We start from the raw sequence: 20,067 nt of genomic DNA on the forward strand, positions 1-20,067 counted from the left end.
CGGAAAGCCCCATTGGGCGCCGCGCCGCCGCGAGCCGCGGCCACTCTCAGGCCGCGCGTCCCGCCCCACCCCCCCGGCCGCCGGGAGCCGCCGGCCCCGCCCCCTGGAGCCCGTTCCCCCGGCAGCGGGCGCTGCGCGCAGTCGGCCGATCCCTCCCGCCCGGCGTGTGGCGCCCGGACCGCCGGTGCCGCGCGTCCGCCGCTCCCGGACATGCGCTAGGCTGGAGCCCGGCCCCCCGCGGCGGCATGGCCCGGCCGGTGCAGCTGGCGCCAGGCTCGCTAGCGCTGGTGCTGTGCAGGCTGGAGGCGCCGGAGGCGGCGGCGGCGGCGGGCGCGGAGGAGCCTGGCGGGCGCGCGGTCTTCTGCGCCTTCCGTCGCGCCAACGCGCGCTGCTTCTGGAACTCGCGGCTGGCGCGCGCCGCCTCGCGGCTGACTTTCCAGGGCTGGCTGCGGCGCGGGGTGCTGCTGGTGCACGCGCCTCCCGCCAGCCTGCAGGTGCTACGCGACGCCTGGTGCCGCCGGGCGCTGTGCCCCCCGCGCGGCTTCCGCATCCGGGCGGTGGGTGAGTGCGGGGCCCGGACGGGAGGGGCGCCCCGCGCCAGCCGCGGGGACCGAGCACTGGCCGCTGGGGCGTGTGCGGCCCGGGAGCCGGGGGAAGAGGGGCTGGGAGGCCACCTGGCTACTGAAGGAGGGCTGTCCTCCCAGGACCTTCTCTCCTGCCGGGACGCCGAAGCTCGAACCCCGAGCTTCAGGCCTGGCCGCTGCCTGGGGCCAACTCCAGGATGCCTCCATTTCTCAGCTCTCTCAGCTGGTGGAGCCAACAGGTTGCCGGCGGAAGGAACTTTCTACTTAGAAAAGTGATGCTCTGGGAAGCCCGGGGCACCGGGACTGGGGTCAGGAGACAGGGGCCTCTGTCCCGGCACCATGGAGGCGCTTAGGAAGGGGACTGCTGAACTGGTTGCCTTTTTTTTTTTTTTTTTTTCCTTTAAGTTCCAGGCTTGGAGTGGACAGCAGCCCGTGGTTTCCGTGCCCTTGTGTACTGGGTGGTGTGGTGGGCTTCACTCAGGGCCTAGTGGAACGTTTGGGGTCATTAACTGCTTGGGAAAAAGAAATGACAAATGGTGTTCTGAACACATCCCATCCCATTAGCTAAATAGAGAACATTCCTCCTTTTCAGTCTTTTTGGAGAGCCCGTTTGTTAGAAAACAGCAACTTTTTGCTTGTGTAAAACAGCTTTATTTGAAACCACTGCACCATTAAGCGGCCTTTGACACCCACTGCTGCACTGGGGCGGCCTGGCAGCTCCCTGCACCAGTCTGGCTTGTTTGCGTTTGTGTGGGGTTGGGACGACCATCTGATCGTGTGCTGTTGACAAGCCATCAGTTGTTCCAGCCCTGAATGTTGACTCCTCCCGAGGAACTCCTCTCTCTTTGTGCATAAATCCTCCTCCTCCTAGATGGAGCAAATAAAACACATTTGTTTCAGTCCCCAGGGAGAAGAGAGTGGGGTGGGGGGAGGTTAGCAAAAGGCCCTTGTCGTGTATCCTCTGCTTAGAGCTGATACCTCAACATCCCTGGCCAGGGAGACTAAACCTTGGCTTTTCATCCCTGTGCATTCCCGTCCTGTCTGGTAACCTGCCTCACTTTTTCTAAAGTTAAAAAGCAAAAGAGCTCACGGGCAAAGCCACATACATTTCATCTCCTTTTATTGAAGGAGTTAGTGAAGAAAATAGGCTTTTTTAAAAAATATATTTTATTTATTTATTGACAGCGATCACAAGTAGGCAGAGAGGCAGGCTTCCTGCTGAGCAGAGAGCCCAGGACCCTGAGATCATGACCCGAGCTGAAGGCAGAGGCTTTAACCCACTGAGCCACCCAGGTGCCCCAAGAAAATAGGTTTCTGACTCTGAAAGTGGAGAGCCAAGTAGCCAAGCCAGAATTCTCACAGGGAGGGGGTCTTTCAGACGGGTTGGATGAAAAACTCTTTTCAGTTCCATGTGCTCCGTTTTTCTGGTTTGAATTAGTGGTTGCATTCTCTGGTTCGCCCACCCCCTTTCAAAGGGTGAGCATAGAGTGTGGCAGAGTGGGAGGGTGGAGTTGGGGGTCTGGACCTGAGGGTGACAGAGCACTTGTGCTAAAGCCAGAGGCAGCCACGGCACCACCACCTGGGGCCCACGGAGCAGCGGTGAACCGTGGCTCTTGGCTTGGCCCTGAACACGTCACCAGGTGCTGTAGTCCTCCACCTGCTAGAGAATGCTGCCTTGCTGCACAAGGCAGAATACTGCGGACACGGTATTCTGTGGAGTGTGCTGTGATAACAGTGGTCTTTATGCTAGGTCATCACCCCTGACCGGGGTCTCTTAGGAGAAATGACTGAAGTTTTTAACAGAGTCCTGATAAGAATTTGGACGTTTAGCAGGAATTTGTACAAAACCACCTAATAGGACAATTTGAAGAGCAAAATGGAGAAAGATCTTATTTGATGCAGGCCGATGGATGTATACGGACGGGAGTTTGTTTCCAACAGAATTGGTAATTACTAGTCTAACTTGGGGTCCTTAAGTCAGATCAAAGGAGAAGATCAAGGCAGCTCCAGGGCCACCTCTAGAGTCCCAGAATGTGGAGGCAGGAGGAGCTGCCTTCCCCTAAAGAAACTGGAAGTTTCAGTTCACTTGCTTTCCTGAATCTGGCAGCATTGACTTTCAGAAGCTAAAATGCGCTTCCAGGAAGGCAAAGGAAGAGCAACTGTGCACTCTTGGATGTAGTGTTAATCTGTGGCAAAGGGCAAATGCACAGAATGCAAAAAGCAAAAGACACAAACAGTCAATTTGGTCAGATCAATTTAGTCCCTTTGCTGTAGATTTTTTTTTTTTTTTTTTTTTTGAGGCCCATTTACTCCCATATAAAGGCATTTGGACATAGGGAATGCTGCTAGCTAGCCTAGACAAGAGGAGGGTAGCCACCAGCATTATAAATCCTGGATGCTCCCATGGGTTCTTCTCCTGGGCTTCTGGACCTGGAACTCCTGGGGCCTTGTAAGATATGAGGAGGCTGAGCAGATAAGAGAGACCCGAGTGTCCAGTGCACCCCTTAATTTAAGGCCTGCAGGGGTTTGTTTTCTCCATGTTTTGTGCTTTTTCATTCCCTCTTTATTCTCCACCTCAGCTTTCCTCTGGTGAGAAAAATAGTTCCCAGGCTGAGAGCACTCCCCTAAAAAGGAGGACATAGGATCTTTAGCGTGATGACCGGGAGCTAAGTCTTCTTTTGTGCTCCAGCGCTTCTGTCTTTCTTGTTTTTAATAAGCAAGTGACATTAGCAAATGAAAGGGGTGACTCTGGAAGCAGAGGGAGATCTGCTCAGGAAGCTGAGCTACTGCAGGTGGTTAGGGGTGGGGGACCTCAGTGTTTGTTTGGTTGAATCTGTTGTTACTCTGGGACCACACCTCCTGGGGAGGTGAAAGGTTAATAATGGCTTCCCAGGGGTTAGGGAGGGAAGGCCACTTGGCCAAACAGTTTGGTCTTTTCTCCTGAAATTTATATCTGGGGTGTCCCTTCTCTTTCACCCCTAGCATGGCCTTCCATCTATTATCATTGAATAAAAATGCCTGTGGCTCTTTCTAAATACTTGCTTCATTCATTCATTCATCCGTGCGTCGGGTGCTGTTCTAGGTGAGTCTGTGTTTTCTTTTTTCTTTTTAAGATTTTATTTATTTATTTGGCAGACAGAGATCACAAGCAGGCAGAGAGGCAGGCAGAGAGAGAGGAAGGGAAGCAGACTCCCTGCTGAGCAGAGAGTCCAACGTGGGGCTCGATCCCAGGACCCCAGGATCGTGACCTGAGCTGAAGGCAGAGGTTTTAACCTACTGGGCTACCCAGGCGCCTCTGTGTCTGTGTTTTAATGCATATTTCATTCAGAGCTGCTTGTGTTCAAGGAGCAAACAGAGTCAGGAAGGTCTTCCATATTCAGTTCAAGGGGGGAATAGCTGAGTGGTAGGCTATGTTCTAGACGCTGTCTGGTTCACACAGAGTCTTCTCCATCCCACTGTGATGTGTGGGCACTGCAGGCTCTGCCCGTTATTTTTTTGGGTGAGAGTTCCCTGGTGTGTGTTTTGGGAAGCACTGAAGATCAGGCAGCTTAGGCTGGTGAAGGGGAGTGACAGAAGGATCTTCCCACCTCTCTACATGTCCCTCCTCCTGCTCCCTGAAATATCTCTGAGCACAGAAAGATGCTGAGGCAAAATTGGAAGGGCCCCAGCAGAATAGAGGCCAGTGACTAATTTATGCTAGACGTAAATGACTGCTTTCAGAATCTACTGTGGGATCTGGTTTGAGAGAGGAGGAATAGCTCAAGGGTACCAGGTGCCTGATGGTGCAGGAGTTGGACGAATACCTGAAATGTTGTTTTGGCTTATCTTGTGATTTAGGGAATGCCATAAGGGGCGTGTATAGAGGTGGTGAGGAGAAGTGGTCCAGCTCCTATCCTGCCGTGTTTCTAAAACCCTACCTTGAAAGGTGGTAGGGCATCTTGTAGGGTTTAATAGCTAATGGAATATTTAAGGTGAAATTTTATTTAGTGAAATGCACAAATCATAAATGTATCATTTTTAAACAAAGACTTTATTTTTAAGTAATCTCTACACCTGTCATGGGGCTTGAACCCACAACCCCATGATCAAGAGTCGCACACTCTACCGACTGAGCCAGCCAGGAGCCCCATAAGTGTGGTACTTCATGATTTTTTTCAAATACTTACATGAATGTAACCCGACTTCCTCGAAGAATTTAGAACATTACCATTACCCCATAAAGTTCCTTCTTGCTGCTTCTCACTCAGCTCTGCCCCCACACTGAGAATTAACCTGATTTTTTAAAAGTAAAGACTTTATTTATTTATTTGACACAGAGAGAGACACAGCAAGAGAGAGAACACAAGCATGAGCAGTGGGAAAGGGAGAAGCAGGCTCCCACTGAGCAGGGAGCCCAATGTGGGGCTCCATCCCAGGACCCTGGGATCATGACCTGAGCTGAAGGCAGATGCTTAATGACTGAGCCAACTAGGCACCCAACCTGATTTTTTTTTTAACCATAAATAATTTTGCCGGTTCAAGAACTTCACGTAGGGGGAATCATATAGTATGTATTCTTGTGTGAAGATTCTTTCACTCAGTTTAATGTTCCTGAGATTCATCTCTGTTGTGTTACTGGTTTGTTCCTTGTTATTGTTGAGTAGAATTCCATTTTATGACTATACCACAGCTGATCCATTTTCTTGTAGCTGGATTCCTGGGATGTTTCCACTTTATGGCTATTCTGAATAAAGCTTCTAGGAATATTCATAAATATAAGTTGGTTTTTTTTTTAAAAGATTTTATTTATTTATTTGACAGGCAGAGATCACAAGTAGGCAGAGAGGCAGGCAGAGAGAGAGGAAGGGAAGCAGGCTCCCTGCCGAGCAGAGAGCCCTATGTGGGGCTCAAACCCAGGACGCTGGGATCATGACCTGTGCCGAAGGCAGAGGCTTTAACCCACTGAGCCACCCAGATGCCCCGAATATAAGTTTTTTAATGCTTTTCTTTCTTTTGGGTCATTACCTAAAAAAGGAGTTGCTGACTCATCGAGTAGGTTATGTTTAGTTTTAAGGAACCTTTTTCCAGAGTGGTTGTACATCTTTGCCAACATTTGATGTCAGTCTTTCTAATTTTAGCTATTCTGGTGGTATCTTATTGAAGTCCTTAATGTTATTGAACACTTTTTCATGTGCTTATCAACTTCCTTTGTAAAGTATCTGTACACACATTTTGCCTTTTTAAAAAAAAATGGGTAGTATTTTTTCTTTTTTATTTTCTTTTTTAAATATTTTATTTATGAATTGGAGAGTGCGTGAGTGAGCAGGCAGGGGGAGGGGTGAAAGGGGAGGGAGAGGAAGAGGAAAAGAATCCCAAGCAGACCCCAGGCTGAGTGTGGAGCCCCACATGGGACTCAACTCCAGGACCCTGAGATCATGACCTGAGCCAAAATCAAGAGCCAGAAGCTTAACTGACTGAGCCATTCAGGCACCCCATAGTTAAGTAATCTCTACACCCAGTGTGGGGCTTAAACTCATGACCCTGAGATCAAGAGTCACATGCTCTTCCAAATGAGTCAGCCAGGCACCCCTGGATAGTATTTCTTTTTATTATTGTTATTTATTATTTCATTATTGTTGTGTTGTAGGAGTTCTTTATATATCCTGAATACCAGTCCTTTCTTAGATATATGCTTTGTGAATATGGTCTAGCCTGCGACTCACCTATTCAGTTTTTCAGTGGTATCTGTTGGAGAGAAGTTTTAAATTTTATTAAATCTAATCCGTCCATTTCTCTCCTTTATGGATCATACTTTTTGTATCCCCTATAAAGAAATTTTGCCAATCCAATGATTTTCTCTTATGTTTTCTTCTAGAAGTTTTATAGATTTGTGGTTTTACATTTAGGTATTTGATCCATCTCAGGTTAATTTTTGTAAATGGTATTGTGTGTGAGTTTCACTTTTCTACATATGGGTGTCTAATTATTCAAGGACAATTTATTGAAAAGATTAGCCTTTCTCATTGAATTGTTAAAAATCAATTGACTATATAGGGGCATCTATTTCCATTGATCTTGAGTCTGCCCTTATATTAATAACCTACTATCTTATTTTACTTTATAGTAAGACTTGAAATTAGATATTGTAAACCCTCCAACTTTTTCTTCCTCAGAAATGTTTGGCTGCTGTAGGTTCTGTTTTTCCACATAAATTTTATAAGTTTGTCAATCTTTTAAAAAAAAGATCTGTTGTATTGAAACAATAGATCAGTTTGAAGTTAGGTGAGAAATTCATCTGATTTGCCCAAGACTGCCTTGGCTTTAGAAATGATAGTCTTGCATCTTTAGAAATGAACTCCTTTAGGCCCAGGCAAACTGGGATGATTGGTCACCCTAATTAGGGGAGAATTGACATTTTAGCAATCCATGAACATGGTATATCTCTGAATATTCTTCCCTTTTTTTTTTTTTTAAGATTTATTTATTTATTTATTTGACAGGGAGAGACACAGGGAGAGAGAGAACACAAGCAGGAGGAGTGGGAGAAGCAGGCTTCCTGCTGAGCAGGGAGCCTGATGCGGGGCTTGATCCCAGGATTCTGAGATCATAACCTGAGCTGAAGGCAGATGCTTAATGACTGAGCCACCCAGGTGCCCCTATCTCTGAGTATTCTTTTTTTTTTTTTTTAAAGATTTTATTTGTTTATTTGACAGAGAGAGATCACAAGTAGGCAGAGAGGCAGGCAGAGAGAGAGAGAGAGAGGGAAGCAGGCTCCCCGCTGAGCAGAGAGCCAGATGCGGGACTCGATCCCAGGACCCTGAGATCATGACCCGAGCCGAAGGCAGCGGCTCAACCCACCGAGCCACCCAGGCGCCCCTCTCTGAGTATTCTTAATTTTGTTTTAGCAATGGCTTGTACTTTCTAGGGTACAGGGTATGAATATCTTTTGTTAAATTTATCTTCCTAAGAACTTTATGTTTTTGGATGCCATTATAAATGGAATTATTTTATTTTATTTTTTTATTTTTTGAAAGATTTTATTTGTTTATTTGAGAGAGAGAGAGAGCACAAGCAGTGGGGAGGGGCAGAGGGAGAAACAGACTCCTGCTGAGCAGAGAGCTGGACTCGGGGCTTGATCCCAGTACCCCAGGATCATGATCTGAGCCAAAGGCAGATGCTTAACTGACTGAGCCAGCCACATGCCCCAGTAAATAGAATTATTTTATTTATTTTTTGTTTTAAAAATATTTTATTTATTTATTTGACAGAGTCAGAGGGAGAGAAAGGGAACACAAGCAGGGGGAGTGGGAGAGGGAGAAGCAGGCTTCCTGCTGAGCAGGGAGCCTGATGTGAGGCTCAATCCCAGCATCCTGGGATCATAACCTGAACCGAAGGCAGCTGTTTTTTGGTTGAGCCACCCAGGTGCCCCGATTTTTTAATTAAAAAAAAAATTTTTTTTTTTTTGTTTATTTGTCAGAGAGAAAGGGCACAAGCAGGGGAAGCAGCAGTCAGAGGGAGAAGCAGGGTCCTTGCTGAGCAAGGAGTCCCATGCAGGACTCCCTCCCAGGACCCTGGGATCATGATCTGAGCCGAAGGCAGATACTTAACTGACTGAGCCACCCAGGCGTCCCTGGAATTATTTTAAAATAAATTTTATCAGGATGGTGGTCATGGAAGTTGGAATCCGCTAAGGAGTGTGTAACAACTCACCTGCCAAATCAAAAATAAAAGAAAATACAAATAAAATAAATTTTATTTTGGGGACACCCGGGTGGCTCAGTTGGTTAAGTGTCCAACTCTTGATTTCGGCTCAGGTCATGATCTCAAGGTCATGAGATTGAGCCCTGTGTTGGGCTGTGCTCAGTGTGGAGTCTGCTTGTCCCTCTCCCTCTGCTCGTCCCTCACTTCAGGTGGTGTGTGCGTACTCTCTCTCTCAAATAATAAGTGAATAATCTTTAAATTTTATTTTGGAGTAATTTTAGGTTTATAGAAAAATCACAAAGGTAGTACAGAGTTTTGGGGCACCTGGGTTCAATCAGTTAAGCTCCTGCCTTTGGCTCAGGCTGTGATCCCAGGTCCTGGTATTGAGCCCCATGTCGGGCTCGCTGCTCAGCAGGAAGCCTTCTTCTCCCTCTCCCTCTGCTGTTCCCTGTGCTTGTGTTCTCTCTCTCTCTGTGTCAAATAAATAAGTAAAATCTTAAAAAAAAAAAAAAGAAGAAGAAGTAGAGTTCTGTATTCATCTCTGTTTCCTATGATGTTTTTTACCTTTTAAAAAATTTTTGAGGGGCACCTGGGTGGCTCAGTGGATTAAGCCGCTGCCTTCAGCTCAGGTCATGATCTCAGGGTCCTGGGATCGAGTCCCGCATCGGGCTCTCTGCTCAGCAGGGTGCCTGCTTCCCTCTCTCTCTCTCTCTGCCTGCCTCTCCGTCTACTTGTGATCTCTTTCTGTCAAATAAATAAAAAATAAAGAAAAAACCTCAAAAAATTTTTGAGATATAATTCACATAGCATAAAATTAACCATTTTTAAATATACAATTTAGTAGGTGTTAGTGTATTCACACCACTGTGCAGCCATCACTGTTATCTAATTCCAGGACATTTTCTTCACGGCAAAAACAAACTCTACCCACCAGCAATCTCTCCTTATCCCTCTCCTTCCAGCTCCTGCCAAACACTAGTTCAGTCTATGAATTTGTCTATTGTTGATATTTCTTTTTTTTTTTTTTAAGATTTTATTTTTAAGTAAACTCTACACCCAATGTGGGACTTCATCTTACAACCCTGAGATCAGGAGTCACACACAAGGATATTTCTTAAAAACGGAATCGCATAATATATTGCTGTTTGTATCTCCTCTTTCACTTAATATGTTTTCAGGGTTTAGCCACATCATATCATGGATTAGCACTTCACTCATTTTTGTGGCTGAATAATATTCCATCGTATGGATATACTACATTTTGCTTATTCATTCATTAGTGGATAGTCATTGGGGTTGTTTTCACTTTTTGACCACTGTGAATAATGCTGATGTGAACATTCTTGTGCAGGCTGTGTATGGATAAACTTTTATTCTTAGGTAGAGCCCATGTGGTTATTTTTAAATAACTTGTTTTCCTGATGAGATTACCAACTTATTAATTACAAGCATATTTTTTAATCTTTCAGCGTAACTGTACCAGCTTCTTTAAAATAAAAAAAAAAGTTTAAAAATTATTTTATTATTTACTTAATTTTTTTATTCATTCATTTGCAAGACAAAGTATGAGTGGGGGTGTAGAGAGGGTGAGAGGGGGAGGGAGAAGCAGACTCCCCACTAAGCAGGATGCCCCACGCAGGGCTCGATCCCAGGACCCTGAGATCATGACCCGAGCTGAAGTCAGATGCTTAACTGACTGAGCCACCTACATGCTCCCCAAACTTTTTTTTTTAAAAGATTTTATTTATTTATTTGACAGAGATCACAAGTAGGCAGAGAGGCAGGCAGAGAGAGAATGGGGGGGACGTGGAAGCAGGCTCCCTGCTGAGCAGAGAGCCTGATGCAGGGCTTGATCCCAGGACCCTGGGATCATGACCTGAGCCGAAAGCAGAGGCTTCAACCCACTGAGCCACCCAGGCGCCCCACCCCCCCAAACTTTTTATTTTATTTTTTAAGTAATCTCTACAACAGACATGGGGCTTGAACTCACAACCCCAGGTCAAGAGTAGTAGCTCTGCTGACTCTGCCAGCCAGGTGCTCCCAAAATTTTTGTGATTCTGACATCTTAGTCATTTCACAGTCAGTCCCATTGCTTGCCTTTTGTTTCGAATGGATCACACTATATTGTGTCTAGAGTTGTGGATTATCTCTCTGACATGAGTGGTATGTTTTAGAGACTCTAGATTGTTACACTCCTCTGTAGAAAGTTCATTTGTTTGTTTATCAGGCAGTTAATTTGGCTGGACTAAAAACTCTAAATTCTACCACCCCTGCACTAAATGGCAGCTCAGATCTCTTAAGATAGGCTGCTTATGCCCTGTGCCTGCCTAGCTCATGTTTCGTTCATAGAGGCAGGCAGAGTTCATGTGCAGAACTTGAGGTTATGGCTCTGTGGGTCAGGCCATTCCAGCATCACTTTTCTGCTGTTGTAGCCCCTCCACACTGTGTCCTTAGACTCTTTAGGCCAAGAAGACTGTAGGTTTCTTTTAAGATTTTATTATTTATTTGACAGAGCCCACAAGTAGGCAGAGAGACAGGCAGAGAGAGTGAGGGGAGCAGACTCCCCACTGAGCAGAGAGCTAGATGCGGAGCTCAATCCCAGGACCCTGAGATCATGACCTGAGCCGAAGGCAGAGGCCCAACCCACTGAGCCACCCAGGCGCCCTTATATCTGGATTTCTTTTTCCTTATTCTTTGCATATTCTGTCTTTTCCTCTTTTAAAATGTCATTCTGGTGATGAAAAGTGTCTAGCCTGCAGAGAAACTGATGGTCATGTCAAGATGTGTCAGACAGGGGCGCCTGGATGGCTCAGTAGGTTAAGCCTCTGCCTTCGGCTCAGGTCATGATCTTGGGGTCCTGGGATTGAGCCCCACCTTGGGCTCTCTGCTCAGAACCTGCTTCCCCCTCTCTCTCTGCCTGCCTCTCTGCCTACTTGTGATCTCTTTCTCTGTCAAATAAATAAATAAAATCTTTAAAAAAAAAATGGTTCAGTCACCAACGACAAATACCTCTGCTCCCATCTCTTCTTTTTCCAAGATAGATATTGACATATCCCCAGTCTTTTCTAGATGGATTATTTTCTTCTGTTAGGTGGGAAGATGGGGTAATTTTCCCCAGTTTGCAGTCAGGAAATGGCCATTAGTTTGCAATGTGCTGATGTCGCCTGGGGTTCTTGCCTTCTTCTCTATCCACTAACAGTCTTCCCAGGGTCCTATGAAGGTTCTGGTATCTTCCCCCAGCCCATGCCCTGGTCCTCACTCTCCCTATGAGGCTCTTGGACTCCCACCCTGCTTTTGGTCCATTCCAGGCCCAGGAGATGGCAGAAACAGCCCTGCTCTCACCTCCCTCCTTCCTACCCAGGATCTTCCCAGACATGTTTTTCTGGCTTTGTTCTGCCAGATGTTACCTTTCTCCTTATTCTGTGCAGGGGCAGCTGTAGGGTTCCATTCAAAAGAGCCAAAGGGCTCACAACAGGGTGTCTTGTGGTCCTATTGTTTTTACCAGGCTGGATGATGTATATGTAGCATCTGGGTAGTTAATGAGTGTTTCCAGCCCCATGTTTTGATTTAGCCGAGAGATAAGAGAACACACTTTAGTTGCTGTCACGTGGCAGTGAGGTCCAGTGGGATAAGAACCAGGAACCTGGAAATCAGCTTGGATTCCTCTGCCCTCTTCCTCATACTCCATGCCAGTAGGTCACCAGGTTCCATGAGGCTTAACTCCTCTTAACTCCTCCAGATGTTTCTTTCTGTTTTTCCTCCCAGGCCTTTGTCCACCTGAGATCTTACCATTTCTTACCTGAGTTATGGCTTCAGCTTCTTCCCTTTTTTGTAGCGCCTCCCCCTGGCGGGCCCTGAACACTGCAGTCCATTCTCCATCCCACAGTTAGATGAAGGAACTCCATCTGAAATGCAGGTCTGGTCCTGCTCTTCATCAGCTCAGAGCCCTCTGCAACTCCCCTTACCTTCTCAGGAACAGTCCAGAGCCTTTAACATGCCCTGCTCTCTAATCCAGTTCCAGCCTGAGCCTCCTTTTTCTCCCCACCTTCTGAAAGGTTCCTGCCTTCCTGTTAGCAGTCGGGCTTCCATCAGAGATCCAGAACCAGTATGACATATATGTTCAGGGAGTTCTTACAAGGAATTGGCCTTGCACAGTAATGGGGGCCCGGAAGGCGAGTCTAGGATCTGTATTTCTAGCCATCACGAAGGCCAGGCTGGAACTCTCTGGCACAGCCAAAGCTGCTATGCCTAAGTACAATTTCTTCTGTTGAGAAGCTTCAGTTCTGTTCTTAAGGCCTTTCAACTGATTGAAATCTAGATTATGTAGGATAGTCTCCCTTACCTAAAATCAACTGATTATAAACTATTTTTTCTTTTAAAGATTTTATTCATTCATTTGACAGAGAGAGACACAGCGAGATAGGGAACACAAGCAAGGGGAGTGGGAGAGGAAGAAGCAGGCTCCCTGCCAAGCAGGGAGCCTAATGTGGGGCTCGATCCCAGGACCCCGAGATCCGGACCTGAGCTGAAGGCAGACGTCCAGCTGACTGAGCCAGCCAGGCACCCCAACTGATTATTAACTTTAATCACATGTATCAAATAGGCTCAAGGCCCTGCCTGGGTTAGTGTCTGATTGAATAACAGGGCTGTGGCCTCTCCAGACTGAATGACGAGACTGACAGTCAAACTTCCCTTTGGCCAGACCTGAGTGCCGTCCTCTGAACGAACAAGCTGGGCTGTCACCTAGGCTGCCTTTGCAGGCTGCACCCACCCTCTGGTGGGTGTCTGAGATGGGTGCTCTTCGGTCTCCCTGGTGCCTGCCATCGCTAGACCTCCCATCACGGGCTGTACTTACATGCCTGCGGCTCTTTGAGGAAAAGCAAATTACTGAGTCATCCTTGAGTTTCAGACACTTCCATTCTTCCCTCTGTTGCTGGCTGAGGGGTCAGTGTCCCAGAAGGTTGCAGTCAGCTCCATGCAGCTTGTTGGTAAAGACGGTCCTCTTCCTTCTCCCTTGTACCATGCATTGAGCCTTTTTTTTTTGCATTGAGCCTTTTAAATATCCTTGTGAATTTCATGTGTGTTACTGTTGAAGAACACCAGCACAAAATTAGTTTCAATTGCACACAGCAAAGTGGACTTTGAAGAATCATTGAAAGTCGTAGTTTAAGGTTTCTGGATCAGCCAGAACCACTTTGGTGTGCATTGAGCATTTACTGTGTGCCTGGTCCTGCACTGGTCAGTCAGTACACAGGGACACAGGGCTCATGCCTTGGCCTCGAGGAGCTCGTTGTGTAGGGGTCAGATGGACAAATCAATGATACAGAGGCATAGGGAACAATGGAAATACAGTTGACCAACAGTCCTATGTGTGTGCTCATGTGCATGTGCTCTCAGGGAAGACTTCCTGGAGGAAGTGATGTCTCAACTAAGATGGGAATATTAGCTCGATGATAAGCACATTTTAATAAAGCAGAAGGAGAGGGCTTGTATCCGCATGGCACGGCCAGCATGGGGAACCACAAGCAGCCAAGCACAGCCAGAGCATGGAGTTGGAGGTGGATAAAGGCATGAAGGGCCTAGAAAGGGGCTGGGCTGTGACTTTGACTACTGAACAGAGGGAGGTAGATTTGAGCCTGAGGCCACTGAAGAGTGGTAATCAGTGGCATGAGTGTATGTGTACATCACACATTACATTTATAATCCTGTTTAGTGTGACATGTCCTAGTCTTACATGTGCATTACCTTCCATCAAGATTGTCGCCTGCATTGGTGATCCCTTGGAAGTTTACCTAACCCGTGGACCTACTGCAGCTTATGCTGTTGGCGCTCGTGAAGTGGTGGCCTGCCATCCGGGTAAGTTTGTCGAGAGAGGCTGAGGGCTACGTCGGACACCCAGGATCTAATCCCCTGCCACGGAGCAGCCAGAGACACCAGCTTCTGACCTAGTCCTTCTGGGGCCTCGGTTGCCTCCTGCTGGCAAGCGTCCTACCCGCCCTTTCTACTTCACACAGTTGGCATCAGGCTCAAATGAGGAGTTCTCTGTGAAAACACTTTGAAAAGTACAGGGAACAAGAACCAAGATGCCTTTCTACTTATTTATGTCTTCCTTATCTTTCATCAATTTTTATAGTTTCCAGTGTACAAGTCTTTCACTTCCTCAGTTGAATTTATTCCTAAGGATCTTATTCTTTTGTTTGTTTGTTTTTAAGGTGGGGAGGGGCTAAGGGAGAGGGAGATGCAGGCTCCCTACTGAGCAGGGACCCTGACGAAGGGCCCCATCCCAGGACCCCAAGATCATGACCTGAGCCAAAGGCCAATGCTCCACTGACTGAACCACCCAGGCGCCCCTGGACCTGATGTTTTTTAAATGTCCATGTGATCTACAGATTGATTGTAATCCCTGTCAAAATCTCAATGGCATTTTTATTTTTTATTTTTTCAAAGATTTTATTTATTTATTTGACAGGGAGATCACAAGTAGGCAGAGAGGCAGACAGAGAGAGAGGGGGAGGCAGGCTTCCCGCCAAGCAGAGAGCCCAATGTGGGGCTCAATCCCAGAATTCTGAGATCATGACCTAAGCCAAAGGCAGAGGCTTAACCCACTGAGCCACCCAGGCGCCCCTCAATGACATTTTTAAAGAAACAGAAAAAATAATCCTAAAAATAATAGGGGATCACAGAGGACCCTAGATAGCCAAAACAATCTTGAGCAAGAAAAACAACATTGGAAGCATCACAATTTCTGATTTTAATATGTTACAAAACTATTGTAATTAAAACACTTATGGTACTGGCATAAAGATAGACCTATACACCAGCAGAACAGAAAAGAAAGCCCAGAAATAAACCCACACATATGCAGTGAACTGATTTTGATAAGGGTGCCAAGAATACACAGTGGGAAAGTACAGTCTCATCCACAAATGGTGTTGGGAGAACCGGACAGCCACACGCAGAACAAAATTGGACTCTTTTCTCCCACCACACACAAAGATCAACTCAAAATCGATTAAAGACTTAAATGTAAGACCTGAGACTGTAAAACTCCTAAAAAAAATATAGAGGAAAAGCTTCATGACATGGGTCTTGGCAATGATTTCTTGACTATGACACCAAAAGCAGAAAAAGGCAAGCGGGATACAAAGTCCAAACACCAGACATTCCCAGTGGCTGCTCCTCTCTGGTAGTATGGTTGGAGCGTTCTGTGTGCATGTGTGTGCTCACGCGCTTGTGGATGTTTCTATATATACATATATATATATTTTTTAAAGATTTTATTTTATGTATTTGACAGACAGAGATCACAAGCAGGCAGAGAGGCAGGCAGAGAGAGAGGAGGAAGCAGGCTCCTTGCTGAGCAGAGAGCCCGATGCGGGGCTCGATCCCAGGACCCTGAGATCATGACCTGAGCCGAAGACAGCGGCTTAACCCACTGAGCCACCCAGGCGCCCCTGTTTCTATTTTTTTAAGGTATTGCTTTTTCAGTGCCTGTTATTTGATTTGATTTTTATTTAACGGGTTGCTTGGGTAACATGTGCACATGGTACAAAGGCACAGATGAAAAAGTCTCTTTTCCCTGCCCCCAGCCATTTACTCCTTTCTCTGGAAACAGCTGCGGTGACCAGTTCCCTAATCCTTCCAGAGATCCTGTATACATCTGCAAGCAATACATGGGGGATATACTCGCCCCCATTTTTACATAAATGTTAGTATATTCCATGTATCTTGTTTTCTTGGAAACGAAAGGTTTCTAGAAAGGTTAAAAAGTACAAATGCAAGGACGTTAACAGCTTTGATCTCATTGTGTGTGTGAACACTAGCTCTGTGGCGTGTAAATGGGTATTACATGAAGGAGGGTTTCCTAGCTGAATTTGGAAACCACATTTGAACAGGTTTCATGGGGCTCCTGGATGGCTCAGTGGGTTGAGTGTCTGCCTTCAGCTCAGGTCATGGTCCCCCGGGGTCCTGCAATGGAGCCCCACATCGGGCTCCCTGCTCGGTGGGGAGTCTGCTTCTTCCCCTCCTTCCCGCTCGTGCTATCTCTGTCTCTCTCAAATAAATAAATAAAATATTTTTAAAAAATAAATAAGAAAAAAACTGGTTTAATTACTGCAAAGACTTCCGGGAGACTATAGTCTGTTGACTCTTATCTAGAAGACAGGAGAAAAATCTAATAGCTCTGAGCTTATCCTACTAAGGAAACCCCTTTTGCGGATCTCCTTCTGGGGGGAGATGTTTGAGGAAGTTTGGGGAAACTCTGGGTTCTTATAGAGCATCTTTCTGGGGAAGGAGTTGTATCAACTCAGGGCTCATCAGGTGGGCCCAGAGGCCCCTCCAGAGGCCCACTGTCTCTGAGCAGCTGTGATAGTGGGATGGAGAGAGACAAAAGAAAAACTGCCAAAGCGCCTCTCCCCTGGGGAGTCTTGGAGGACAGAGTGTGGGGCTGGGCACTGGGGAGCACTGGATAGAATCTGGGCTTTTTGAAGGGTATTATTCATGGGACCTGGGATTGAGTTTTCCCGGCACTCCCATTCTGCTGTCCTCCCCTTATTAATGACAGTCACTGTGCTGGTCCTGCCCCAGAGTTGTTGTGGCTTTGGGTGTGGAAAAGCCCTAATCAGATGTTACACACACACACACACACACACACACACACACAGAGTCAGGCACACACACAATGGAAGTTTCAAGGAGTAGAGTTTCACTTCACGGGTTTCATAGATCAGAGGGCTTTCAAAGGCCCCCCCGGAGATTCAGCTAAATTGTGCTAGTTAGGGAAAGTCATACTTTGAGGTTTTTAATGTAGGTACCTCTTTAGATCAGCTGACTTTTTACAGATGAGGAAACAACCTGCTTGCCCAATATTAAGCTTTTTTCGTGATAATTTACTTTAAAAAAATGTATCCGTTGGGAGGAAAACGTGCAAAAAGATCTCCTTACGGATGCCCGGCTCCCCGCTGTGGCTTGGCAGTATTTCTTTAGCTGTTGATTAAGGGTCAGGGAGCCTCTTGTGAAATTCTCTGTAAATCGGAACAGCTTTTATCCCCAAGCCTAAAACCATCAGTGGTAAGTGTCTTTATTTGATGGAAGGTTCTGGCAACACAAATTTTTCTACGGCTGATTAGTCTTACATCATTGCAAGTGTTTAAAAATTATATTTTAAAAATGAAATATTTGGCTTCTTTTTGTGGGGTTTAGTGAGGGTTTAATTTACATACAGAAAAATGTATTCCTTTTAGGTGTGCAAATTTGAGTTTTGACCAGTGTGAACAGTTATATAATCACCGCCGTCATTAAGATACAGGATGTTTCCGGGGCGCCTGGGTGGCTCAGTGGGTTAAGCCTCTGCCTTCAGGTCAGGTCATGATCTCAGGGTCCTGGGATGGAGCCCGCATTGGTCTCTCTACTCAGCAGGGAGCCTGCTTCCCCCTCTCTCTGCCTGCCTCTCTGCCTGCTTGTGATCTCTCTCTCTCTGTGTCAAATAAATATATAAAATCTTAAAAAAAAAAAAAGATCTGATCTGATTTCTTTCCCTATAATTTTGCCTTTTCTGGGATGTCATAGATGAAACATGTGGCCTTTTGAGTTAGGTTTCTTTCACTCTGGATAACGCTTTTGAAATTTATCAGTGTGCGTATCAGTAATTCACTCCTTTTGTTGCCGAGTAGCGTTCACCATGTAGGTGTTCACCATTTTACCCACTTGATGGGCACTTGGGTTGCTTACAGACTTCAGTGATTATGAGTAAAGCTGCAATGAACATTCCCTAGGAGGTCTTGGTTTGGATATGTGTTTTCATTTCTCTTGGGTAAATCTGTTTCGGGGTTAGAGCGCTGTTTTCCAAGGTGACTGTACCATTTCACATTCCCACCAACAATGCATGAGTATTTCAGTCTAGCATTTGATACTGTCTTTTATTTATCTTGATAATTTTTGACTATTCCAATAGATGGATCGTGGTATTTCATTGTGGTTTTAATTTGTATTTCTCTAATGCCTGGTGAGTTGAGCATCTTTTCATGTTTTTATTTGCCATTTGTCTGTTAAAATCTTTGGCCCATTTAAAAAAATTTTTTTTTTCTCTTTTTGGATTGTACGAGTTCTTTGTGTATTTTAGATACAAGTCCTTTATCAGATATGTGTTTTGCACGTGTTTTCTCCCAGTCCTTGTTTTGTCTTTTTGTTAATTACTTTTACCAGCATCTTATGAAGAGCGTTAAGTTTTTAATTTTAATGAAATCCAATTGATTGTTTTTTTCTTTGTTTGTGTATTTGTTGTGTCCTAAGAAATCTTTGCCTTACCAAGATCATAAAACTTTTTTTTTTAAAGATTTTATTTATTTGACAGACAGAAATCACAAGTAGGCAGAGAGGCAGGCAGAGAGAGAGGGGGAAGCAGGCTCTCCGCTGAGCAGAGAGCCCGACACGGGGCTCGATCCCAGGACCCTGGGATCATGACCTGAGCCGAAGGCAGAGACTTTAACCCACTGAGCCACCCAGGCGCCCCAAGATCATATAACTTTTGTCTTATGTTTTCTTTTAGAAATCTTATACTTCTGGTTTATATTTCGTTTTCTGATGCATTTCACATATTTATATATGGTGTGAGTTATGGGTCAAGGTTTATTTTTTTGCATATGTATGACCAATTTTTCCAAGAACTGTTTGTTGAAAGACCATCCTTTCTTCAATGGTCTTTTTGTCAAGTAGCAGTTGACCACATATTTCTGGACCATGTTCTCTTCCTTTGGTGTGTATACCTGTCCTTTCATCAATACTACACTGTCTTGATGACTGTAGCTCTATAGTAAATCTTGAAATCCAACTTTGTTTCTTTGTGTTTTGGCTATTATAGATTCTTTGCTTTTCATCTCTTCTTTTTAAATTTTTATTTATGTATTTATTTTAAAGATTTTATTTATTTATTTAACAGAGAGAAAGAGATCAGAGAGACAGGCAGAGGGAGAGGGGGAAGCAGACTCCCTGCCAAACAGAGAGCCTTATGCAGGGCTTGATCCCAGGACCCTGGGATCATGACTCGAGCTGAAGGCAGATGCTTAAGCAACTGAGCCACCCAGGCGCTCCTCAGTTTGTCAATTTCTACAAAAATAAAATCCCGCTAGAACTTTTATTAGAATTATGTTAAATCTGTAGATTAATTTGAGGAGGATTAATATCTTAACATTGAGTCTTCTGATGTGTATCTCTCTCTCTTAAATCTTCTATTCTTCTGTGTGTCACAAATGTAAATTTTGACCTTTGACCTCTGGAGTCTTTGGAAACCTCTGAAACCAAATGCCTCCCAGACACTGAGGAGTAAGCAGTGCAGGTGCAGGAAGGAACAGAGGGAACAGAAATCCGGGAAGATCTGTTTAAATTCTCAAGAGGGGCCCTGAGGATCAAAAAGGAACAAATCCCTTAGGAAGAATTAGAAAATCCAACTGAGGGGAAAAGGATTTTGAAAGGCAACAAAAGATTGACACTGGCTTCAGTTGTAAGAGCACGAGCAGAATCCTGTTTATTGTGGTGGTTCCCTGCTATTGGGGAGTTTATCTGTCAGCTTGGGAGTGGGTTTGGGATTGGAGGGTAGAAGTGTTTTCAAGTCTTCTTTTTTCTTGTCTGCATCCCACCTGGAATTGATCAAGGCCTTTCCCTTAACTGTTGATCAAGAACTGGGCTCAGCCAGCTCTGAGCGGGGCGCCAGGCACAGTGAGCAGGGCTGGGGCTCCTTGCCCTGTGACCATAGGCCAAGCGACCTTGCATGCACTGAGAAAGGCATCTGTCATTTTGTTCTTGTGTC

The 20,067-nt window shown here is 45.6% G+C and overlaps 1 protein-coding gene across 4 annotated transcripts in view; it reads left to right on the top strand.

The window, feature by feature from the left end:
• The first annotated feature begins 245 nt into the window (after window positions 1-245).
• LOC111145301 (storkhead box 1) overlaps window positions 246-20,067 on the top strand; it is a 58,874-nt gene continuing 39,052 nt past the window's right edge. For 3 of the 4 annotated variants that reach the window (XM_022500137.1, XM_022500140.1, XM_022500139.1), the window contains exon 1: window positions 246-561. In XM_022500137.1, coding sequence (XP_022355845.1) covers window positions 246-561 — 316 coding nt within the window. Of the gene's footprint in view, window positions 562-14,076; window positions 14,121-20,067 lie in introns of those variants that run through there. The other variant, XM_022500138.1, reaches the window with a different exon arrangement.

Source organism: Enhydra lutris, unplaced genomic scaffold (assembly GCF_002288905.1).
Source record: "Enhydra lutris kenyoni isolate GAN:26980312 unplaced genomic scaffold, ASM228890v2 scaffoldscaffold12, whole genome shotgun sequence".
NCBI classification, from domain to species: domain Eukaryota; kingdom Metazoa; phylum Chordata; class Mammalia; order Carnivora; family Mustelidae; genus Enhydra; species Enhydra lutris.